The sequence below is a fragment of the Suricata suricatta genome, chromosome 2 (genome assembly GCF_006229205.1).
Source record: "Suricata suricatta isolate VVHF042 chromosome 2, meerkat_22Aug2017_6uvM2_HiC, whole genome shotgun sequence".
NCBI classification, from domain to species: Eukaryota; Metazoa; Chordata; class Mammalia; order Carnivora; family Herpestidae; genus Suricata; species Suricata suricatta.
This window is the reverse complement of record NC_043701.1, coordinates 65,372,826-65,397,785: the sequence shown is the minus strand read 5'-3', so window position 1 is coordinate 65,397,785 and position 24,960 is coordinate 65,372,826. Positions and strand designations below refer to the sequence as shown.

The 24,960-nt window shown below is 35.2% G+C and overlaps 1 protein-coding gene across 1 annotated transcript in view; it reads right to left on the bottom strand.

The window, feature by feature from the left end:
- The window catches only part of PTPN12 (protein tyrosine phosphatase non-receptor type 12), a 92,641-nt gene that overhangs the window by 51,138 nt on the left and 16,543 nt on the right, over positions 1 to 24,960 (bottom strand). Inside the window, exon 2 of the mRNA XM_029927894.1 lies at positions 3,079 to 3,187. Coding sequence (XP_029783754.1) covers positions 3,079 to 3,187 — 109 coding nt within the window. The remainder of the gene's footprint in view (positions 1 to 3,078; positions 3,188 to 24,960) is intronic.

Sequence of the window (24,960 nt, the reverse complement as noted above, 5' to 3'; positions counted from 1 at the left end):
ATTTTTATGACAGTATATATACATCTCTAACTACAATTGCTTTTACTATAATTTTCCAAATTAAAATGATGAGAAATTTATTGACTTATCAAACCTTACACAATTTAAAAGGAAAAAAAGGCACTGTTAGTTTGACTCTACAGTGAATAAGACCTCAGGATCTCAACCTCAGCCTAGCACTCCTGACGTTCTGACCTTGAATACTACTTTGCTGTGGAGAGGCTGTGGTCTCTGTGTTATATAGGATGCAGCAGCAGCCTTAGCCTCTATCCACTAGATGCCAGTAGCAGCCTGCCCATTCCATATCCTAGTTGTGACAACCAAAATGTCTCCAGACTTACTAAATGTCTCTTTTAGGGGTAAAATCACCCTAGTCAAGAACCTGTGCTCTGGATATAAATTCTCACTGACTCTGTTAGCTGTGTGACAAGCTATTTAATCTACATCTCGTTTCCCATCTGCAAAGTGGCATATAATAATACCTACCTCAAAGTTTTGTGATTATGACAAATAATCCATTTATTACAGAAACTGACAATACAAATCACGGTTTCTATATTTTAGAGGGCCAGTTTAGAAGCGCACCACTGAACTTCCCCTGCTATCTCTATTTAAAATTGTAAAGCTTTCTATTCTCAGTTTTATCTACATGTCTATCCCCAATGTATTATCCTCAATACCACTAATCACCATATGACAGATCATGTATGTTATTTGTATTCACTGTCCATTACCTTGACTAGGATATAAATACCACAAGGGCAGGGATTATTGCGGTTTGTTTTCTACTGAATCCCTAGCATATAGTATATGTTCAAAGCTTTTTGTGGAATGAATGAATAAAATACAATATATGAAAATAGAAACCTAGAGATGTTTAAGACTCATTTCCCCAGATGACAGAAAATGTGTCTTTAAAAGAATGTGCACTAGGACTTCTGGGTGGTTTAGTCAGTTAAACATCTGACTTGGGCTCTTGCAGTTCATGAGTTCAAGCCCCGCATCAGGAGCCCAAGCCCACTTCAGGGGAACTTGAGCCCAGCTTCAGGCTCTGCATTCTCTCCCTCTCTCTCTGCCCCTCGCTCTATCTCAAAAATAAGTAAATAAAATAAAAATAGCATTCCTCTAAAAGACAGAGAGAGAGAGAGAGAGAGAGAGAGAGAGAATGTACATTAATTCCAGGGTACATTGAAAGTGATTGGGGTACCTGGGTGGCTCAGTCGGTTAAGTGTCTGACTCTGGATTTTGGCTCTGGTCATGATCTAGGGTTCATGGGATCGAGCCCTGAATCAAGCTGTGCCGGCAGCTTAGGACTCTTTCTCTCTCCCTCTCTCTGCCCCTACCCTGCTTGTACTCTCTTTCTCTCTCTTAAAATAAATATTAAAAAAAAGAAAGAAAGAAAGAAAAAAGAGTACCTCAAGATTATCCTGCTTCATAAAAACAACTGTCCAGAAACCCATACCATCCACCATTCTGAAGAAGACTGGTAAGAAAGTAGAGTGTATTTTCCAAAGACTTAATGAGTAGTTACTACGTGCTAGGTACAGTCCTAAGCATTTTAACATGTATTAATGTATCTAATGATCAAAACAATCATAAAAAGTATAATAATTTTAATCTCTCTTTTGCAGATGGAGGGAAAAGGCACAACGAGGATGAGTCCAAAGTCATATATTTTTTTTTTTAATTTTTTCGGTGCTCGCTTCGGCAGCACCATACACTAAAAAATTTTTTAGGTTTATTTATTTTGAGAGACACAGAAACAGTGTGAATGGGGGAGGGACACAGAGAGAGGGAGAGAAAGAGAGAATCCCAAGCAGGCTTTGCTCTGCCAGTGCAGTCTAATGTGGTGCTCGAACCCACAAAACTGAGTTCATGACCCGAGCAGAAAACAAGAATCAGACGCTAAACTGACTGAGCGACCGAGGTGCCCCCTGAAAGTCATATAAATAGCAGATGGTAGAAGCAAGATTTGAACTTCAGAGTCAAAACTCTTCACCACTATACTATATAAACTTGCCACTTAGTGATTTCTGCTAATACTGGCCACCCACAGATCCCATAGCTGAGAATACAGTTGAACAACAACAAGAAAAAGATGAAGGATTAAATTTATGCAAAGAAGACAGTGAGAAAGAGAGGGAAGGAGACAAGAGAGAGAAGAGGCTATTTGAAAGAAGGATATCATGGAAGAAAATTTCAGAAATAGGGGTTAGTCAATAACATCAAAATAATTAACAGAAAGGAGTAAATACTGCAAAACCAGCATGAAGAAAACCACCGAAAACTTTATCAAAGACATTTTAGAGAGAACAAGCTTTAAAATAAAATGACATTTTGTCAAGTATATCTCAATAAGGCTGGGGAAAATAAATTAAGAGTTGAGGGAATGGTGTCATGGAATGGAGCTATTTTAAGACAGTTGAAGGGAAATAGAAAGACTACTGGCAGCTTTAAGGGATAGCATGCATGATGTAAAGTTTTTATTCTATAAAAAAGGAACATATGTAAGTATGCGTGCTTTTAGAGTTAAAGGTATTCTGCCAAAAACCATGCTATTGAAGAGTCTAGTTATAATATTATCATAATATAATGCTAGCGGTCTAAGGTATACTCTCAAAGATACATATTTAGACTACTGAGAACAGCAGACATGCAGGCATGAACACCTTATGGTTCACTTTTTAATGCATAGCTAATATTCTCATTGTGAATAGACAATAGATAAGTGTTAATATTTTTAGCATTTTATAAAATTTATTCCATATACTTACTGAATTATCTATTTTATTTTAACAAAAGAACTTCTTTGAACAGGAGTCCACAAAAGATATTCATACTTAGACTTTTTTGTATTTAAAAGTAAGTTAGTATCAGAGTAACTGTGATGCTTTAATAAAAAAAGCCAACAACCAAAAGGAAGGAAGAACAAGAAGCACAATTACAAATTATTATCTTATAGTGTGCCTTACAAGAGAGGTACTAAATCCTTAATAATCAAACTCATTCGTAAGAATATAAGCTACAAGCTGCTGATTAACATTTCCATTTGCTCTATGAATGGCATTTCAAACTTACATGGCAGTATGTCCTTATATCTGTTCTTTTTAACATTTTCTTCTTTTTCTCCAGTGGCTGTAGGATAAATCTTTTCTGTTCTATATTTGGTAGACAATCTTCTTAATCGCTTAAAATATAAACAAAAAATTTAAGTTTATACAAATGTTAATATTTTCAAATTTTTAATGATTTACAAATAGCTCTTTATTGAATTTTGCTAATAATCAATTCTTTATAACTCATTTTCCTATTTTTCCAAGCTCATAGTTATTTCCCTATCCCTTAATAATTAATCCTATGGATAATTTTTTTATCCTAAGTGCAAACATAAGATTAATATTACAAATAGCATTCAGAGGGGACACTAAAATAAGCAAGCAATTTTGTTTAAAGAAATCATGAATAAGTTGAGTCAGAATATTTAACTCAGTCCTTAAGTAATTTTAGTGCTTAACTATGGGTCCCTAAAACCAAGTAAATAATGCCTAAAAGATTATGTACAAGTTTCTTTATTCCTTCCCTCAATAAACCTTGGGCACCCATGATGTGCCAGGCTCCTTCCAAGGCATAAGCTAATAATTACTTATAAGACACTACAAAACAAAGTTCTTTCATATTGAATTGGAAATGTCCAACAAAGACAAATTCTGCTTATTCACTGCATTACAGAAGTGGTTTGTGAGTTAGTGACAAATTCTTACCACATATGGCAGTAGGGATGTACTTTGGGCTGGAATATTTCTGCGTGTCAGTAATACACTTCCTGCTTTCAGAAGCACTGAAAGTCAGCATTGTGAATTGTTTAAATTCACTACTCAACTACACTGCTGAAGTTTAATTTCAAAGGAGCCTACTTTCTTCCAGGCATAAGACATATTGAAGGCATTTTAATTTTACTATTCAACAAATTATTGAATACAAATGAAATGAACAAAGTCTGGTAACATTTAACTTTTTCACCATTTCACTTTTGCAACTTGTGACGCTGATATTTAAGCAATGAAACAATCTAAATCCCAGACAGAACTTCAGATTCTTAATTTATTCTTGCTTTGATATACTTCAATACACAGCACCTGAAATAATCTTATAAATAGATAATTATACATAGAATAGTGAGTCTTCTGTTTCTTTGAAAAACTACTAAACTTTTATCATGGCAATTCTTAGAGACCTAAATCAGGAATACACACTTTTTTCAGTAAGATGAAAAGACTTACTAGGATCTTGTTCTGCACTGGCACAATGCTGAAGTTAAACTCCCCACATTTATGATGCTATTTTCTATGGTAATAAAGTTCCCAAAGTAAGTTAGGGGGAAAAATATATTTAAAAGTAAATGGGCTATTGGTGGGGGTGTGAGAAAACCAGAACTTCAATACAATGCTGGTAGAAGAGAACATTAACACAACCCCTACGGAGGGTAATTTGCAATTTCAAATACACATAACCCCTTAACTTAAGAACTGTACTTCTAAAAATTCACCCTCTAAAGGCACAGGTGAAATGACATATTATGTACAAAGTTATGTAGTACAGCATTGTTTAAAACAGCAAAAGACTATAATCAAAAAAGTTATTAATAGAGGACTGACTAAATATATTTATTTCATTTACACAAGTAAATATGATATGACTGAAAACCAGTAAGGAAGTTCTTTATATATAGTGATAGGGAAATACTTCAAAATACATATTAAATGCAAAAACATGAACACAATAGCGTGTAATATACTAATGTTGGTGTTAAGAATAAAAATATATTTGCATTTCTTTGTACATGTGCATAAAGTATCTCTAGAATAGAAACTATTAACAAGATTGTTGTCTATGTCGAAGAGAAATGAATAGCTATACGAAATGGATGAGAAAGAAACATGGCTATATGCCATTTCATACTTATTAGATTATATGAAAGTATTGCCGATGCAAAAAATTAAATGTTAAAGGGTGCCTGATTGGCTCAGTCAGAGGAATATGAGACTCTTGATCTCAGGGTCATCAGTTCAAGCCCCATGTTGGGAAATTATTTAAATAAATAAAACTTAAAACAATTTTTAAAATGCTGAAAATATTAAAGGAAAAACAGAAAAGATAGCACCATTTTCTTAATCCACATTAAAAAGATCTTCCCAGTTATGCACAATACATCTTACATATATAATTAGACTCTATAATTTTTTTGCTCAAAGATTTTAGTTTTTAGTTATTTATAGTATCTTAAAATGTTCCAAAATATTGTATGTGAATGTGATCTAGAGAAGGATATCAATTTAAGTATCTGCAGAAACACAGGGGTAAAAGGAATGTAACGTAGGTGAATGAACTTCTGGAATATCTCCTGCAATCACCCCAAGCATTTCTTTTCTTACATGATGAGTTATGTTATTGAGAAATGGGCAAAATAAATATTTTATGTGAAATGACTTCTTTTTTCATATAATAAAACAACACTTTTGTGTACAAACAAGTATCTCATTTTTATATATACAGTTTTCTTGAAGCCTACCACAGCATGGAATGGTTTCTACTTCAAGCTTCCAATGAAGAATGTCCCATTAAAATAAGTCTACAGGGGTGCCTGGGTGGCTCAGTTGGTTAAGCGTCTGACTTCGGCTCAGGACATGATCTCACAGTCTGTGGGTTCTAGCCCAGCATCAGGCTCTCTGCTGACAGCTTAGACCCTGGAGCCTGTTTCAGATTCTGTATGTGTGTGTCTCTCTCTCTGCCCCTCTCCAGCTTACACTCTTGTCTCCTTCTCTCTCAAAAATAAACATTAAAAAAAGTTAATTTAAAAAGATACCAAGGAGGGTCTTATTTCCTAACAACAACAAGAAGAGTCAGTTTTACAATTAGTTGCTTGAATAAAAATTCTGGATCTGCCACTTGCTAGCTGTATGACAACGAACTTAACCTGTCTCATCTTCTATACTGAGGATAATACCCACACTCAGAAAACAAGCCTCCAAATCTTATCCATCTTTTACATCCCAGCTCTATCAAAGTTTCTTATCTCTCTGATACAAAAAAGTCTTTCCCTTCTGAATTCTTTTTAGACTTTATATGCACTCTTAAAACACCATTTCCGTCTCTTTCTGATACAAATATAAAGAGAATATATCTTACTTCCCCTACTAAACTGTAGCCTCTGTGAGTTCAAGATTATAGTCAGATTGATATTTAATGCCCTGTACCCATAAAACATATTAAATGCTTATATGTTAAATAAATTAAATTTAGAATAAGATTTGAATGCTGGCCTAAGCAAAAAATTTTGTTCTTTTAATATATCTTAATTAATGTCTAAATAGTGCTTGAAAGAGAGATAGCACCAAACCTCATTTAACTATATGAAATGGAAGTATCTACAAATGCGATTTTATTTTAACTTCCTGACCACCAACTCCATTGTCTCTAGGTGAAATTAATTACTAGGAAATTAATTTTGAAACATGTTGTAAAATACTAAGGAAACTATTCATAAGTAGAGTGCATGAGACAGTGTGAAAATAGCATTAAGGAAAACACTAATAAAATAATTCATTCATTAAGTTTAACATAATTATTTAAAATAATCCTAAAACAACAAAGTACTTTGAATCATTGACTATCCTAATCGGGCAAAAATATAGCTAAATGGTATATTTACATAGGCTTATAAATGCTATACCCTGTGTTATGTTTTTTCTTTATGCACACAAAACTCAGAACTGTCTTAAAAGGCAAATCTGATCATTCAAATTTTAGTCCCTCACTTAAAAATCCTCCAGTGAGTCTATTAGCTCCAAGAGAAACTAACAATTCCTTATTTAATTATAACACATTTTGAATGCTGCCTGTCCAGTTTCCTAGATTCTTTTTATAGCATTCTATTGCTTAGAGTTTGATGCTTCAGCCATGTAGAATCACTTACCACCACGGTCACCACAAGCAACCCTTCACCCGTCAACATCACAGTTTGACAATTTTTACTCTTGCTGGTGAGTTAATAGTAGGACTCTGGCTAAAGTGTTATTTCCTTTGTGGAGCTTTCTCGAACCTTCCCTTAATGGCTCCTCAGCCTCCAGCACTGAGTAGTCAATAATACATTGCCCTATTACCACTTGTGAGATTCGATCTTGAATGTCTCATCCATTGAACTATACAACTAAAGGCAGAGACTGGACTATCTAAGTGGACTTTATAGACCAAGATCTAATGCAAATAACATTAAAAATGGGTCAATTCATTTCTTTATTGAGCTTTCTCAGATAAGTCATACAGATGTCTCTAATATCTTATAATTTTTAATGCAAACAAAAACCAAATTTAACACTCACTTTGTTTTAAAGTTCCAAATTATTTTCTCTTTCCTTCTTTCTTTTTTTTAAATTTAAGTTTATTTATTTTGAGAGAGACAGAAACAGTTTAAGTTGAGGAGGAGCAGAGAGAGAGGAAGAGAGAATCCCACTGTCAGGGTAGAGACTGATGCGGGCTTCAAACCCACTGAGCCATGAGACCACGTCTTGAGCTGAAACCAAGAGTTGAACACTTAACCAACTGAGTCACCCAGGTGCTCTTCTATTTCTTAAAACACAAAAATTTTATTTCCTTAATCCTAAATCAATAAACTTATTCCAAAATGCTTCTAAAAGTCACATGCAATATAACTATGCTCTTTTTAGATATTCATTTGTGTGTCAAGAATTGAGTTCCTTAACAAGGTAGAATGTTTTCTCTGTTTATCTAAGGCTTTAAGCTAATAGAATGTGTTGTGTGCTGTTTATCTGTCCAAACAGCTGTATACTAGACTGTCCACTGGAGGTCTCATGAGCATGTCCAAATAGCACTACCATTCAACAGTTGCTCAAGCCTAAAAGCTAGGAATCATCCTTGATTCCTTCATTTACCCTCTTCTACAAAACCCAATCCATCAGCAAGTTGTATTAGCTCCAGCTCTAAAATATATCTAGTTCTCTTCAGATTCAATGAACACTTAGAATTCAGAATATGTCTCAGAAAAGTATTAAACTTAATTGTTGGCTGGATTTTAAATCAGGACAATTAAGAAAACAATGGACACAAAGTAATAGAGCTAAAATGGAAATTAAGTTAACTGAAATTCTTTTGGAAATAAAATGGAATATAAAAAAATTGAATATTGGAACTCAAACTTCTTTTGCTATTATTACCAGGCCACATATTATGGTCCCAAATTCCTCAATGTCAACACTTAAAAAACAGTATGAGTTACAAACGATAGTAATTTTAGTAAATATGCACACAAGAATATACAAATTATAAAACTGTACTTTTAAAGTAAAATCAAAATGAAATTATCCTTTAAGTTTAGAGGTTACATTGTAACTAAATAGAAGAATACCTAACCCATAATATTGTAGTGCATTTGCCACTATTCTGAAAAATTTCTAAGGCAGTTATTGGAGAATCTATCTGAATTTTAAAAGGGAGGGAGCTTGGCACATAGTTGACACTCAATAAAAACTGTTAAATGAGTAGATTCATGTGGTTTTATACCTGAAATATTTAACTGTCCTGATACTACAGTTGTATGATCATTAAGTATTTTTTAACTCCAAATACAAAGTAACAGCAACGAGTAGTAAAATCAGGATTTTTCCACGAAAAGCAAACCATCTCTAACCAGCTTTTCTTAAATCTTTACAAACCTTTTTATACAAAAATATGTATATCACTAACAGCTGTTACAAGCAACTAAAACAACCAAAGGGTATTTAACTTAAACATCTGCAAGGTCTACCTTTAATTGTAAAATATACAACTCTGCCTTTCAAAATTCATCTTCCTATCTTTGCTCATTCTTTACCTGCTACTGTATAACAAACTAACTTGTCTGCCATTCTTTTTCAGACACATTTTGAAGTAAGGGCCAATCATATGGGTCCTTGAGTTACAAAAAGATTTTATTCTTTGTTCATGTTGATTTCAGTGCTTCAGTTATTTCCCTAGTAGTATATGCCAAACTTCTTGCTTTCTTCTAGATCACTACAGTAATTCTCTTGCTAAAACATTTTCTGAGACTACTCCTGGTACCAACCTCCATCTTCTACTTCTCCCAAATTGCTTCATTACTACCCATAGCCCTTTATATACACGTCTAATCTAGGATACAGCACAATGTACAAGTTACTTATATATGCACATACACCATCAGAACATGGATTCCCTGAAAATGTACACCCTACCTTCTTATTCTATTAATACTTGCTACTAACAGCATAACCTATTACAAATAATAGTGAGTAATTTAGGCCTTCTCCAGTGTTAATGTTCAGAGAAAATGAATACAAATTAGAACTGACCAGTATACTTAAGAAACAAGTTTCTCAGGACACCTGGGTGGCTCAGTCAGTTAAGCATCCGGCTTGGGCTCAGGTCATGATCTCATGGATCATGGGTTCAAGCCCCACGTTGGGCTCTGTGCTGACAGCTAGCTCAGAGCCTGGAGCCTGCATCAGATTCTGTATCTCCCTCTCTCTCTGACCCTCCCCTGCTTGCGCTGTCTCTGGCTCTCAAAAATAAATTAAAAAAAAACATTAAAAACAAACAAACAAATTTCTCTGCCTTCTTACACTTCATTACCACTTCACAATGGCACAGCTTTGAGTCAGAGAAGCTAGGGTTCAATTCCTATTTCCATCAACTACTAGGAAGGAGAACTCCTCAACGTAGCACAATCCTTTCTTAAAGGGGTAAGCAATAGACCCTAATTCTGAGAACTTGTTTTAAATTAAACCTTTGCAGTACATACTTTATATTTAAAAATAATAATAAGGCAAAGCATAAAAACTAAAAGATAAAAGGTTATTAAAAACTCACAATAGTCTATAATCATTTTTTGTACAGCCTAGACAATAAGCAAATACTTTGCTTAAAGGAAAAGCTCCTGCTCTTGGGTCAGAAGAGAAAATAACAGTGCTTTCTTAAGACCAAAATAAGTTAGGAGGATATAATTCAAGGTTATCCTCTTTCCACCTCCAAATTATATTCTTATGGAAATAAAGTAGAATTCCATTTGAATGAAGAGGACAATAAAATTATTTTGTGATATATACTACTGTTATTGAAATGAAAATATTTAATACAACAAATGGAAAAGAGAAGTGTCCCCAGGTTTGATTATTTTGTTTTTACACACTGGTTCTTACCTTTTGTTTCATTCCTTCCTCAATCATCCTGTATCTAATGATCCTCTAACCATTTAACCCATGAAACTGTTGGGTCCAGATTTTACAGGTCAATCCCAAAGTATTTTGTTACACAGTCTCCACATATTGCTCAGAAATTCCAAAATTTGTGTATTAAACCTATGGCTCCTGACCATGCCACCCTTCATCTATCTGGGGATATGTCCTGATTTAAGAAAACACTGTCACTATAGTCCCCATTACCCTTTGGTTTACACTGGGAAATACTCTGCCAAGCCCAGACTCTTAGAATATTCCAAAGCAATCTATCACCAATCTCATTATTTAGTAACATAGACTATGAACATACAGTAAAACTGAACACTGGGCTCCAGTTTTAACACATTAAGCTAAAATAATATCAACTGTCCAACTAAAAAATTAAAGAATACCCCCCAAATTAATAGCATGGTTACAGAATTCCTATTTATCTTTGCAAAAGCAAATACAGCACAGGAAGAGTCACCTTAGCAGTTTAAGATAATTCAATACGTATTTACCACTAAATGAAAATAAAATTTTTGTTAGGCTACACTGCCTCAAAGCCAAGGTCAACAGACCACAGTTTTAAAGAGAAACTGGCACTTCCTGGTGAACCATTAACTCTGAACCCCTTAAAATTTTCATTCTTCCCTTTACCACTTCTTCTGAAACGACTTTTATGAAGTCACCAAAAATATCCAAAAAACACCAAAATCTCAAAGACTCAGTTCCAATTAAGTATTTAACAAAGATGATCCCCCGCTTTTACAAATTCCTTTCTTAGATTCAGTGAAATCAGGGTCCCTTGATTCTCCTTTAACCCTACTAAATTACTCCTTTCTGGTTCCTCTGCTTCCCAAATCCTAAATGTTGTGTTCTCTTAAGGACCTGTTCTCTCCTCAGATTTCATCTTTAGTGAGGTAATTCCTTCCCTTTAACAATTACATTTATGAAAATCCCAAAATCTCTATTTCTATCCTGATTTTTCTCTTAGTTCTAGTTTCATATTCAAACTTCTTACTGAACATCCCCAAAGCAATTCAAACCCAACTAGATAAAAAGAAACCTACCTGACTTTTCAAAATGCTTCTATGTCTCTTTTTCTTTTCATAGCACGTCTGCCATCCTTACCTCTTCAGACTCAAGACTTAAGACCTCCTAGTAGTTTTGGGCTTTTCCCCCTCATCTACCCAACTTATTTCCTCTCATACCCCATCAATTTCAAATTCTGAAGAATTCACCTCAGTAAATATCTCCCAAACCTGGCCTTTACTTTCTAGGCCCACCACCAATGGAGACGGAAAGTTGTTTTAATAGAGGGTACAGGTAACTTAATTCTTTTTCCTTTAATTACTTTTCAATTAAAAATAAAAAGATTTAAGAAATCCTTTGAATGAGGGAAAAGAACAAACTTAGTGGGCATAACAAAATAAATACTATAATTAATATTATTTATGTAATAATTATTTTTTGGATGTGATAAACTGATTACATTAATATATGTCAAGGAGTAAAGGCAGAAGAAATCCATTTATTAAACCATGCATGTAAAGCACCCAACACAGCACCTAGCATAGAGCATGCCTTCAAATACAGAATAACTGAGGGACACCTGGGTGGCTCAGTTGAGTTAAGCATCTGACTTAGGCTCAGGTCATGATCTCATGGTTCGTGATTTCGAGCCCTGTTTTGGTCTCTGTGCTGACAGCTCAGAGCCTGTAGCCTGCTTTGGATTCTGTGTCTCCCTCTCTCTCTCTGCCTCGCCCTCGCTTGCACTCTGTCTCTCAAAAATGAATAAATGTTAAAAAAAAAAACTTGAATCCAGAAAAATGAGTATTTAAGATTTATTAATAGATGAGGAAATTAACAGATTTTCATTAGCTGCTTCAGATTGGTTGAATTTGATTCTAGCATTTAGACTTAATCCTAAAAGGCCAGACCACCCTACTAATGAGATACATGCACCCCAACTTACCAAGGGCATGATTTGATCTTCAAATATCTCTTTGTAATAATGACAGTGTTCCTCTTTCTTCCAATATGTAAAACCCAACAAAAATAATTTGTGTAATTCAATATCTTATATAAATATACAAACTTACAATATAGAGGAAATATATAACTAAAACTAACTTACAAATATAATCTAAATTTTAAGTTTAACTTTAAACTTTAACTTTTTGTAACTCTAACGTTTAAGTTTACTCATTTTGAGACAGAAAGAGAGAGAATACCAAACAGGCCCCGCACACACTGTCAATGCAGAGCCTGATGTGGGGCTCAAACTCACAAACTGTGTGATAGTCACCTGAGCCAGCCATAGTTAGACATTTAACCAACTGTACCACCCAAGCACCCCAGGTTTCTTAATGTTTTAAGAAAAAAATACAAAATAAGCAAAAATTTTAAATAAAAGATGCAATATTTTGACAGCTTTTGAAACTGTGGTCAAACTCACCAAAGAGAATATACTAATATAGTCTCCAGAAGAAACTTTACTGAGATAAGCAGAAGAAATGTCAACCTGTTTAACAGCCTTATGAGGAAAAATGATAAATAACTGAAACTTCAGCTGATTATAAGAACTATTAATTAAACTGGAAATATGATGCCACATAACTACCCTGCATAAGAGTTTTACTTTAAAAATGAATCACAAATTGTTTTATTATGATTGGTAACTTTTATAAGTTGATGCTTCTCTGTGCTAAAGGATATATACAAATATCTTGATATAAAGAACTTCCACAACTCAACAACAAAAAAAACCAAACACAATTAAAAATGGCAAAGCACTGGGTAGATACTTCTTCAAAAAAAATATACAAATAGCCAACATGAATGTGATTAGAGGCTCAGCATCACTAATCAGCAGAGAAATGCAAATCAAACATAATGACATTATCTCACACCCCATGCAATGGCTACTATCAAAAAAACAAGTGTCAAGGGACTGTGGAGAAACCGGAATCCTTGTGACTACTGGTGGACATGTAAAATGGTACAGCCATTAAGGAAAACAGTATGACAGACCCTCAAAAAATTCTAACTTGGAATTACCAGATGGTCCACAACTTCTACCTCTGGAGATATCCCCAAAAGAACTGCAAGCAGAGTCTTGAACAGATACACGTACACTCACGTTCATAGCATCATCTGATTCATGATAGCCGACAGGTAGAACAACCCAAATGTCCACTGATGGACAAATGGGTAAACAAAATGTGGTACACATCTACAATGGAATATTATTCGCCCTTAAAAGGGAAGGAAATTTCAACACGTGCTACAACATGGATGTACCTTTAGAACATTTTTCTAGTTGAAATAAGCCAGTTAGTTATAAAAAGACACTGTATGATTCTACTTAAATGAGGTACCTAGAGTAGTCAAAGTCTTAGAAATAAAAAGTGGATGGTGGTTGCCAGGGACAGGGAAAAGAAGAGAATGGGACTTCTGAGGACAGAGTTTTCATTTTGCTGTACACATTGGTTGCCCAACAATGTGAATGCACTTAACATTAGTGAACTGTACACTTATATATGGTTAAGATGTTAAGCTTTATATTTACATTTTACAATTTAAAAATTTTTTAATGTAAAGCAACCCTTTCTTACTTGCTTAAAAATTAAATGTCCAATCCAGTTATAGGAAGGGAATGAGCCAGTTGTGGGTAATGTCATTAAAGTATCTCAGATTACCAGGCCACACAACATTCATATAACATCAAGATAGCTCTGATGAATTATCAGGATTAAAAAAAAACAAATATACTTTTTCAGTTTGCTGACATTCAGTCATTCATAAAATAAATTTTCATTTACATTCATTTACATAAAAGTAAAGAGTAAGATTCAATTATCACCCTCATTAGGATGAATGATCTCACATCATTTTCTCCTAACCTATCCTATGTGCTAGGTTTTCTTTTAGGTACAACAAATATAGTGGTAAATAGGACAAAATCCCTACCTCATATAGCATGCATTTCAAAAGTATATCTTGGTTGTGTAGCATTTATCATTTCTGCATGTTATATCCATCATTTATTTACACGTTTTAGCCCATCCTTACCACAGCTGCTGCCAACCAAGATTAAAATTCCCTGTCTGTCAGAAATCATCTTTTATAGTTCTCTTTATTTCCCAAAAGTGCCTAGTGTCTTCCATGCACTATATATTAAATAAACATGGCAAGTCTTTAAAAAAAATTTTTAATGTTTAGTTCAGACAGAGAGACAGAGCGAGAGCAGGGAAGGGTCAGCGAGGGAGCGAGACACAGAATCCAAAGCAGGCTCCAGGCTCTGAGCTGTCAGCACAGAGCCTGATGTGGGGCTTGAAATCATGACCTGCAAGATCATGGTGTGAGCCAAAGTCAGATACTTAACCAACTGAGCCACCCCGGCACCCCAAGCATGGCAAGTCTTTTAGACATAATGGTAACTGATAACCACGTTCAGAACATCACATAGTCAATAAAATTGGCATTCTACTATCATAGTTATAATACATTTTGTTTATGAAATCAAGATAATATAGTCTGTATAACTGGAGATACACACTTAAACCCCTTTTATATAGTTCTTTATTACCTACAATGTCACCAAGGAAAGCTTTCAATCTTTTACCACCAGGAAAAAATGTGCAGTATAAATGAGTCACATAATACACACATTAAAAAAAACCGATCAATATATCCTTAGAGATGAGATACATGTGTATGCATATATATGCCTTATAATATATATATAATTTAAACATGTAATATATTCAACATTTTAAAATATATACATGCAATCTTTACAGATGCAAAAACATTCAAACCATACTGAAAAGTTGTATCATGGATTCCCAAGATGATCCTCAGATTCAGTGATTCATAAGGAAGACTCATAGGACTATATACAATCATATTCACAGCTATGATTTATTATAGCTAAAGGATACAAAGCCAAAGCAGCCAAAGGAAAGATCCATAAGGCAAAGTCCAGAAGAAACTAGGGACAAGCTTTCAAGAGTCCTCTCCTAATACGATCACACAGGACCCACTTAATTCCTCCCGTAATGAGTTACGACAATACTTGTGAAATGTTGTCTTCCAGGGAAACTCATTAGAGATTTAGTCCCCTGTGTTTTTATTGAGGGCTAGTCACTGCCTTGCGCAGACTAAAATTCCAGATTCCCAAAAGCTAATCAGGTGTTCAGCATAAATCTTATATACGTACAATAAAGGTATGGTAAGCTACTCTTATCATGGGATGACAGGAACCCTCCCAAAGGTGTAAATTCCCAGAGATTAGCAAAGGACCAATCCTACAAGCATGCCATTCTAAGGATAGCAGTTTCAGGCTTGCCATGCTAAATCTATTATGCACACAATTAGAAAATAAAAAAGTAACTCCCCCTCCTCCATATTCCTCTCCTTCTAAGTAGTCAACCATGTTAAACTTCTTTATTAATAGATATTTTGTTTCCTGAAACTGCGACAATGAATATACTTGGATATACATTTTATGCACAGATGCAAATATTATAAAGATTCCTAGAGGCTGACATGCAGGGTCAGAATATATACATCAATTGTATTAGGAGAGGCCAAACTGCCTTCTGAAAAATATTTCACCAGTTTACCTTACTACCAACAGATCAAGAATGCCAGTTTTTATTATCTTGGCCAAAGTTGCTATTATCATTTCCCAAATTTGGTGGACTCTGGTGAACCCCCACAAAATTCAATGTTGATTAAATATTTCCCTTATTATTAGAGAGTCAGGTGACTTTTCCTCATGTTCAGTAATTATTTGCATTTTTCTTGCTAATTACCATTCATAACATATGCTCATTCTTCTATTAGAGTGTTTTATCAATATATAGAAGTTACTCATATTTTAGGTAATTCATCATATGATAAATGTGTTGGAAATATTTTTTCTAAATCTACATGCTTACCTTTTATATTACAGATTTTTTAATTAGGTCAAATATGATCTTTATTATTATATTTGTGCTTTAAATATGTCAAGAGAAAAAGTATTCTAATTCAGAATCAGGTTTGCCCCTAAATGATATTTTCATCAGTCTGTTTACATCTGATGTAAATGACTCCAAGCAACTATTTATTACATTAAAAAAAATTTTACCCAAATATGGTAATTTTTGAACTTGCTTATTTTACAATAAAATGAAGAAAATAAATAAAAATAAAATAAAATGAAGAAATCTGATGATTCAGCTACTTTCTATATTACAAAAAAGCTTAGGCAAAGTGGTATTCTACTGCATTACTCTGTGAGGTGACAATTCTTAGGTATACAGGTAATTTCTAATAGAATGAGAACATAAGTGTGACTCAATACTACACCATCAAATTGATTTATGTGTAGTGTGGGTACACTGGCAACTTCTGGGGTGAAATTATTTTAGAGCATATCCCTTATAATCATATAACATTGATCTAATTGTAAGTCTTCTGCGACCAGAATATTTCATGAACAAAGACCAAATCTACTTTTATCTGTAGAAAACTGACTTAACAATCATTCTAAAAATTCACAGTATTTTAACCTATTCCTTATTTGTTGTCTTAGAAAATACTTACAACGTCACCAATCACTCTACAATATTAGCTATTTCTGTAGGTGCTATTTTTTTATTGCTCTTATTTAGTGCTGCTACTAACTGCTGTTCCCTAACATCTCTTTATTATTTTCACTCGCATTTGTTTGAATAGAGTTCCCAAGGTCCTCCCACTACAATTCACCTATCCTTCTGGATTCACTTTTAAAATCCTTTCTTGGGGTGCCTGGGTGGCTCAGTCAGTTGAGCATCCACCTTCGGCTAGGGTCATGATCTTGCGGTTCATGGGTTCGAGCCCCATGTCAGGCTCTGTGCTAACAGCCCAGAGCCTGGAGCCTATCTTCAGATTCTGTGTCTCTCTCTTTCTCTGCCCCTCCCCTGCTCATGCCAATAAACATTAAATTTTTTTTAATAAATAAATAAAATTCTTTCTTATAAAATATCCCATGACTGTCCTAACACTATGATTTTTCTCTTTTAGGAATCCTCACTGTACAAAAACGTGAATGTACTTAATGCCATTAAACTGTATACTTTTAAAAATGTTTAAAATGGTCAGGGTGATGTACATTTTACCATAGTAAAAACAGTTTCCAAAAGAAAAAAAAATCTTCCCAGCATTGTCCTGTAGTATTGTGCTCAGTTTTGCATTGGTTATTTGTGTATATCATTATTTCCCCATCTCTACAAAAAAGGAGCCTATTTATTTGCCTTACTTTTACATACTAAATTAGTGCTACACTCTACTTTGAATATAATTTTATGTTTCAATGAAATTGTTACATTGATAGGAGACTAAAAACATATGATCATATCACTGTCTCATTAAATATTAGTTATCAAAATATACACTAAATAGTAGAGTACTAAAGGCATATAAACATATCAATATGTTTTGACTGATAAGTTTGCAGAGATGAAGTCATCGTCACCTCCTCCTTCTGTATGTGATTAAAAATGGTTCAAAAAAAACCAAAACAAAACAAAACAAAAAAAAATGGTTCAAATGTGGGGCACCTGGGTGGATCAGTCAGTTAAGCATCTGGCTCTTGATTTCAGCTCAAGTCACAATCTCATGGTTCATATATAACGCCCTATGTCAGGCTCGGCGCTGGGGTACATAACCTACTTGGGATTCTCTCTCCCTCTCCCAAAATAAACTAATAAGCTTAAAAAAGAATTCCTTGTTAAGAGACATGGGGCACTAATTTTCAATCCATACTCAAGTGTATTTAAAGTAAAGGATTCCGACAAATAGTTGACAGCCAGCAGGTACGTTAGCAAATTCTCAGTGTCAGGCAAACATTTATTTCAAAGCTCTGCTAGTCCCTTTCTCAAATTAGGGATGCATGATCATGATGCTGGTGCCATCAATGACTGCACTGAAAGGGACAATAAAACATAATAGTGAACAGCATTAAGTTTTATAGTTGGAATAGTTCTGCCACTTACTACCCATGTGACCTTGAGCAAGTTCAGATTCCTCATCTGTAAAAACACAACTTGGATTAGTCTGAGAATCCAATGTAAAGGACCTGGTGACATTCACTGCAGAGATTATTATATAAATAAGATACAAAGCATTAAATATATATATATACACACACATCATTATTTGTGTTACCTGATAAACATACTTTACAAATATAATGATTAATTTATTTAACATAATTTACTAAGCACCTATCATACAGCCATTGGCTAAGTACCAAAGTATAAGGACAAGACAGACTGAGGCCACTGGATCTCAGAATCTCTGAATCTGAATCTCTGGCCACTGAAGTCCTTACAACCTAGTAATAGAAACAGAAAATAAATATATAATTGCAATATGATATGGTGAATTATACTTGAGATAGATGCAAAGTGCTATGGGAGCAAAAAGCAGAAAAGGTAAGTATATTATACCTTCATTTTGTCCAACCCTGCTAATTTCATCAACAGTTTTCTGGCATATCATAGGCAATGATGCGCCTTAAAAGGGGAAACTTCTGCATAGCATTACCTACTACTTGAGGTCTGCTGCTCCCACTGCTCTTACTATGCTGAAGGACAACTTTGCTCTTCTGTTTCCTCACCTATAAACAGGACATATCCTGCTCATTTGGTTGTAGTGAGAAGTATGAGTTCATTAAGCACAAACTGGAATCACCTGAACACTTGTAGGGCTTTAAAATCATTTCCCTGGGGCATCTGGGTGGCTCAGCTGGTTAAGCATCTGACCTCAGCTCAGGTCATGATCTTGCAGTTTGTGAGTTCGAGCCCCGCATCAGACTCTGTGCTGACAGCTCAGAGCCTGGAGCCTGTTTCAGAATCTGTATCTCCCTCTCTCTCCGCCCCTCCCTCACTCAGGCTGTCTCTCTCTGTCTCAAAAATAAACATTAAAAAAATTTAAATATTAAAAAAAATAAAAATAATTTCCCTGATTCCATAATCTGAACTTCAAGCCAGCTCTGGTTGCAGTGGACGACCATTTACTTTTGTGGTAGATAAAATGCCATGTAGACAGTAGCACAACAGTGGCAGCACAGAAAATAGAAATGAGTGAAGAAGGGTTAAATGAGGAGAGAACAATAAACAAAATCAACAGCTTAGCTTTTTGACTTCCCCAGTTTCTCTTTTCCCTGAAATGACTACAGGACGTTTACCTTTCAGGACAACTCCTATGTATGACAGGATTTCACAAATGGGGCAATGTTCCCACTGCTTTAAAAAATAAAATATTTTCTTTGGTATTAACAATGGCCAATAACTCCCTTGATATCTTTCATTTCAAAAAAAAAAAGTTTTAATGCAAATCTGTCATACCCTCTTCTCAGTGCTTTTAACAAGGTCACCCAGGACTCCTACTCACCAAATCCAGGTTTAAATTCAAATTCTCTTTGAAAATTCTCAGTCCATTTGGCCTCTACACTACTTTCCAGGTTCTGCTCCTAACTCTAGCAAGCACCGAGAGCTTATCCACCTCAGACACTTACGTTGTCTCTAATGTTCTGTATTCCTCTCTCTTTATTCTGTGTGTATGTGTGTGTGTGAGAGAGAGAGAGAAAGAAAGACAGCATGAGTAGGGGAGAAGTAGAGAGAGAAAGGGAGGACACAGGATCTGAAGTGGGCTCTGTGCCAACAGCAGAAAGCCCGACACAGGGCTCGAACTCACAAATTCTGAGGTCATGACCTGAGCCAAAGGCAGACACTTAACCATCTAAGTCACCTAGGTGCCCATATCAGTATATATTCTTTACCTCAGAAATCTCATCTTCTTCCATGAGTTCCATAATCACTCATATACACAAAAAATTACAGATCTAGAGGGCCAACCATGATATTGACCTGAGATCTAAACTCAGTACATCTACCACTGAACTCAGTAGCCAAAGCTTCAGATTCATCTTTCCTCCTGTATCCTCTATCTCATCGCTACCACTTAAGTGTCCAAGTTAGCTTAGATGACTTCTTCCTCACCTTCGAATATGACCAAGTCTTGTGAATGCTACCTCACAACTGCCTTCCAAATTCATCCCTTTTCAGTATCTTCAGGCCCTCCTGCTTCAACTACTGAAAAGCATTAGGTGGTCTCTCCTTCTGTCCTTACCCTTCTACATTTTATTCTCCACACAGCAGCCACATGATCCTGTTAAAGTTAACATCATACCTAAGAGTAAAACCCAAAAGTTTCTCATCTTACTTAGAGTAAAAGCCATTCTTTTTTTTTTTTATTAATGTTTATTTATTTATTCTGAGGGAGAGAGAGAAAGAGAGAGTGTGAGCAGGGAAGGGGCAGAGAGTGAAGGAGATAGAGAGTCTGTCAGCACAGAGCCCGACACAGGGCTGAAACTCACAAACTGTGAGATCATGACCTGGGCTGAAACCAAGAGTCAGATGCTTAACCAACTGAGCCACCCAGGTGCCTCCGAGTAAAAGCCATTCTTATAATGACCTACAAAAACCTGAATAGTCAGCAGTAACTTCCAACCCTACCACAAATCTACTTCTCTGTCACCTATTCTGCTCAAACACAGACTTCCTTCAACACTCTCAACTCAAGTCCACGGGACCGTAATGCTTTATCTGGAATGCTCTCCTTGCAGATAACCACATTTCAAGTTTTGGTTCAATGTCTTAACCACCTTTTGTAATAGTATCTCCTATACCTATCACAATGGTAGATTGATCCTATTGAAAATCTATTTTTCATCCTTCCATGTTTTAAAACCACATTTGACTCTGCAGTTCTTTCGACCTAAAAAATAAAATCTATTCCCCAACCCTGAGGTGGAAATGGCATTGTAACTGGCTTTGGTCAACAGAACGTGATGGAAGTGGTAGTCTGCCAGTTTCAAGGCTAGATAGGTCTTGTGTACTTTTTCCCCGCAATCACGCCTCTGCAACAGCCATGTGCCACAGCCGATGGCCTGCTGAAGAATGAGAAACATATGGGACAGTGCCAAACAATCCTAGTCATCTCAGCCACAGTCAGGCTAGACGTGCTGACAGCCAGCAAACCCTCAGAAACATGAATGTACCCAGTCAAGATCAGCAAAATTGCTTAGGTAACAACCAACAGCATGTAAAAAAAAAATATATATATATATTTATTTTATTTACTTATATATATATTTACTAGGTTATTTTCTCTTACCAACAGAATGTATGTTTCACAAGGAGTTGTAGTCTTCAGGGTCTAGTAATACCTAGTACACAGGAGGCATTCAATAAGTATTAAATGAATAAATAAAAATAAGCATGATGAGGTACGCCTGGGTGGTTCAGTTTGGTGAGGATCTGACTCTTGATTTTGGTTTAGGTCATGATCTCATGGTTCGTGGGTTCAAGCCCTACATAGGGCCCTGGATATATATATATATTTTTTTATTTTTTATTTTTTGAGAGAGAGAGAGAGAGAGAGAGAGAGAGAGAGGGAGAGTGCACACAAGCGCTCGCAAGGAGAAGGGAAGGGCAGGGGGAAGAGAGAGAGAATCTTAAGCAGGTTCCATGCTCAGCATGGAGCCCAACGCAAGACTCTATCCCATGACCCTGGGATCATGACCTGAGTCAAAATCAAGAGACGGATGCTCAAATGACTGAGCCACCCAAGTGCCCCAACAATATGTATTATTATATTCCACTCACTAAGGTTTTGTGGATGTGATACAACATTACTGCGATAATAGGTAACTGATATACTCTACTTTTTTCCCTCCTTACTATTTACTGGTCTCTGTAGCACTTAATATCTGACCTAGTTACATTTACATATTTACTAGGTTATTTTCTCTTACCAACAGAATGTATGTTTCACAAGGAGTTGTAGTCTTCAGAGTCTAGTAATACCAGTACACAGGAGGCATTCAATAAGTATTAAATGAATAAATAAAAATAAGCATGATGAGGTACACCTGGGTGGTTCAGTTTGGTGAGGATCTGACTCTTGATTTTGGTTTAGGTCATGATCTCATGGTTCGTGGGTTCAAGCCCTATATCAGGCCCTGTGTTGACAGCATGGAGCCTGCCTGGGATTCTGCCCCCCCCCCACTCTCTCTCTCTCTCTCTCTCTCTCTCTCTCTCTCTCTCTCTCTCTCTCTCTGCCTCTCCCCTACACATGCTCTCCCTCTCTCTCAAAATAAATAAGTAAATATTAAAAATAATAATAATTAGAAGAATGATTTAATAAACCATTTGGATCTATATATCCTTGTCAGGTATCTTTTTTTAAGGTATCTTTATTTATTTTGAAAGAGACAGAGACACCATAAGAGGGGAAGGGCAGCGAGAGAAGGAAAGAGAGAATGTTAAGTAGGCTCCCAGCTGTCAGCAAAGAGCCCGATGTGGGCCTTGAACTCATGAAACCATGAGATCATGACCTGAGCTGGAACCAAAAGTAGGATACTTAATCAACTGAGCAAACCAGGCACCCAGGTACCTTTTTAATCTAGGGAAGCTATTAAACTCAGAGCTAGTCTTTCAAATCACTATATCACAAAGTGTTAAAATCATGATTTTTACAAAATATCATAATTTTACTAAAAATGATACTTTGTCATTAGTAAATACTTTTAAATTTATGAATATTATTTGTATAGGCTTCATCTCATCCTAATTTTTAATATGTATTTTATAATAATAAATCATATATAGTTGTATAAGTAATATATAAAAGTTTATAAACTAATGAAACTATATCAAGCAGGTACACACTTAAAAACTTCTACTGTAATCAAACGTGTAGAGATCACTGGCTTAGAGGATAAAGTCAAAACTCCTAAGTTACTATCAATGACATCTTCAGATAATTACATTATACACATAATTTTTTCTCTATCATCCAAGAGAGTCCAAAAGAGCAAAAGAGCAAGGGTTTGCTTCCTCTTCACATTTAACTTACTTCTCACTTAACGCCCTTAATCACTCTCCATTCCAATCATTTATTTAGAATAACATCTGACACACATTATTCATATTCATAATTCTCACACTGCCAAACACTCCTGTTTTGTGGATAAGGAAACTCAGATTCAGAGTCATTTAAATAATTTCTTCAAAATTATATACATTAAAAATGGCTAAATTTAATCCAGATAGAAGTGTTGTGATCTCCAGCTGCTGAAATACCCAATATAACTTAACACCAGGCACTCAAATTGCTAAAATCAAACATATCATAAAGATATGCTACTTTTGTCTGGTCCTTTCTTTCTTGACATTTATTCATTGCTTCTTTAACTTCATATGATTAAATTCCCTCCCACTAGTATGAAAGATTATTTTTCTTCCCTTTTCCAGTTACAACATATCTTAAAGATAAAATACTGACAATTTATCTATTCAATCTTAAAAAAAATTTTTAAATAAAATTTTCTAACCCTTCATTAACAAGAAAAATAATAAGTGGTATTAATAATTCTGGTATATACTTAGATATGGCATAGTATTAGATACATCATAAATAATATATGGTATGCAGCCAATATAAAAACTGACAAGTAATAAAGTAATTAACAGAAAATTAAATGTATTGGTTAAATATTCATCCTATACTTCTAGTTTAGATTAAGTTGCATTTTCCAAAAATAAAAATAATCTGCTAGTCATCACAAGAATGTAGAGTCATGGGGGCACCTGGATGGCTCATTTGGTTAAGCATCTGACTCCAGATTTTAGCTCAGGTCATGACCACAAGGTTTCTGAGTTCAAGCCTGGCATCTACACTGATGTGCAGAGCCTGCATGGAATTTCTCTTCTCCCGCCACCTCTCCCCTGCTTCCTTGCATTCAGGTGCACTCTCTTTCAAAATAAGTAAATAAACTTTTTAAAAAGATTTAAGGGGTGCCTGGGGGGCTCAGTCTGTTAAGCATCCAACTTCGGATCAGGTCATGAGCTCAGTTTGTGGGTTCAAGCCCTGTGTGGGGTTCTGTGCTGCCAGCTCAGACCCTAGGGCCTGTTTCACATTCTGTGTCTCCCTCTCTCTCTGCCCCTTCCCCACTCACATTTTGTCTCTCTCCCCTTCAATTAAAAAAAAAAAAAAAACAGAGTTTAAAAAAAGATTGTAGAGTATAAGAAAATACTAATATTTTATTATTCTTTGGGACTCTACCAACATTAGAATAATCCATGTCACTATAGTCGGTTTTACAAGATTAGTAAGATTCTTTCTTATTTCTAAATATTCAGGAACTGGGCTCCATAGCTCAGGGGTTAGAGCACTGGTCTCGTAAATATTCAAGTATTCCATTATATTTCCCTTAGGAACTACCAGGGTAAAAAACAGAAAGTATGTTCCATGTTAGCCACTAGTAGAGGCAGAAACTAAAGAGATAGATACAAATGATGCTTCAACAATCAAGGCAAGGACTTAAAAAAAAAAAAGATAGTCAACAGTGCTGAATGTTAAAGAGGCATCAACAAAGATACACATTACTATAAAGAATCTACTGGGGGTCCAGAAGATCTGAGACAACCATAGTAAATGCAATTTCAGCAGAATGGTAGACCTTGAAATCAAAATACAATGGGGGTTAAAGGAACAAAGTGGCTGAGGAAGTAAAGCTAGCCTTTGCCTAACTGACTAATTACTCAATCAAGAAAGGAAATAATAGTTCCTATGAATGTTGACTTTCACAAACAAATTTTTTTCAAGT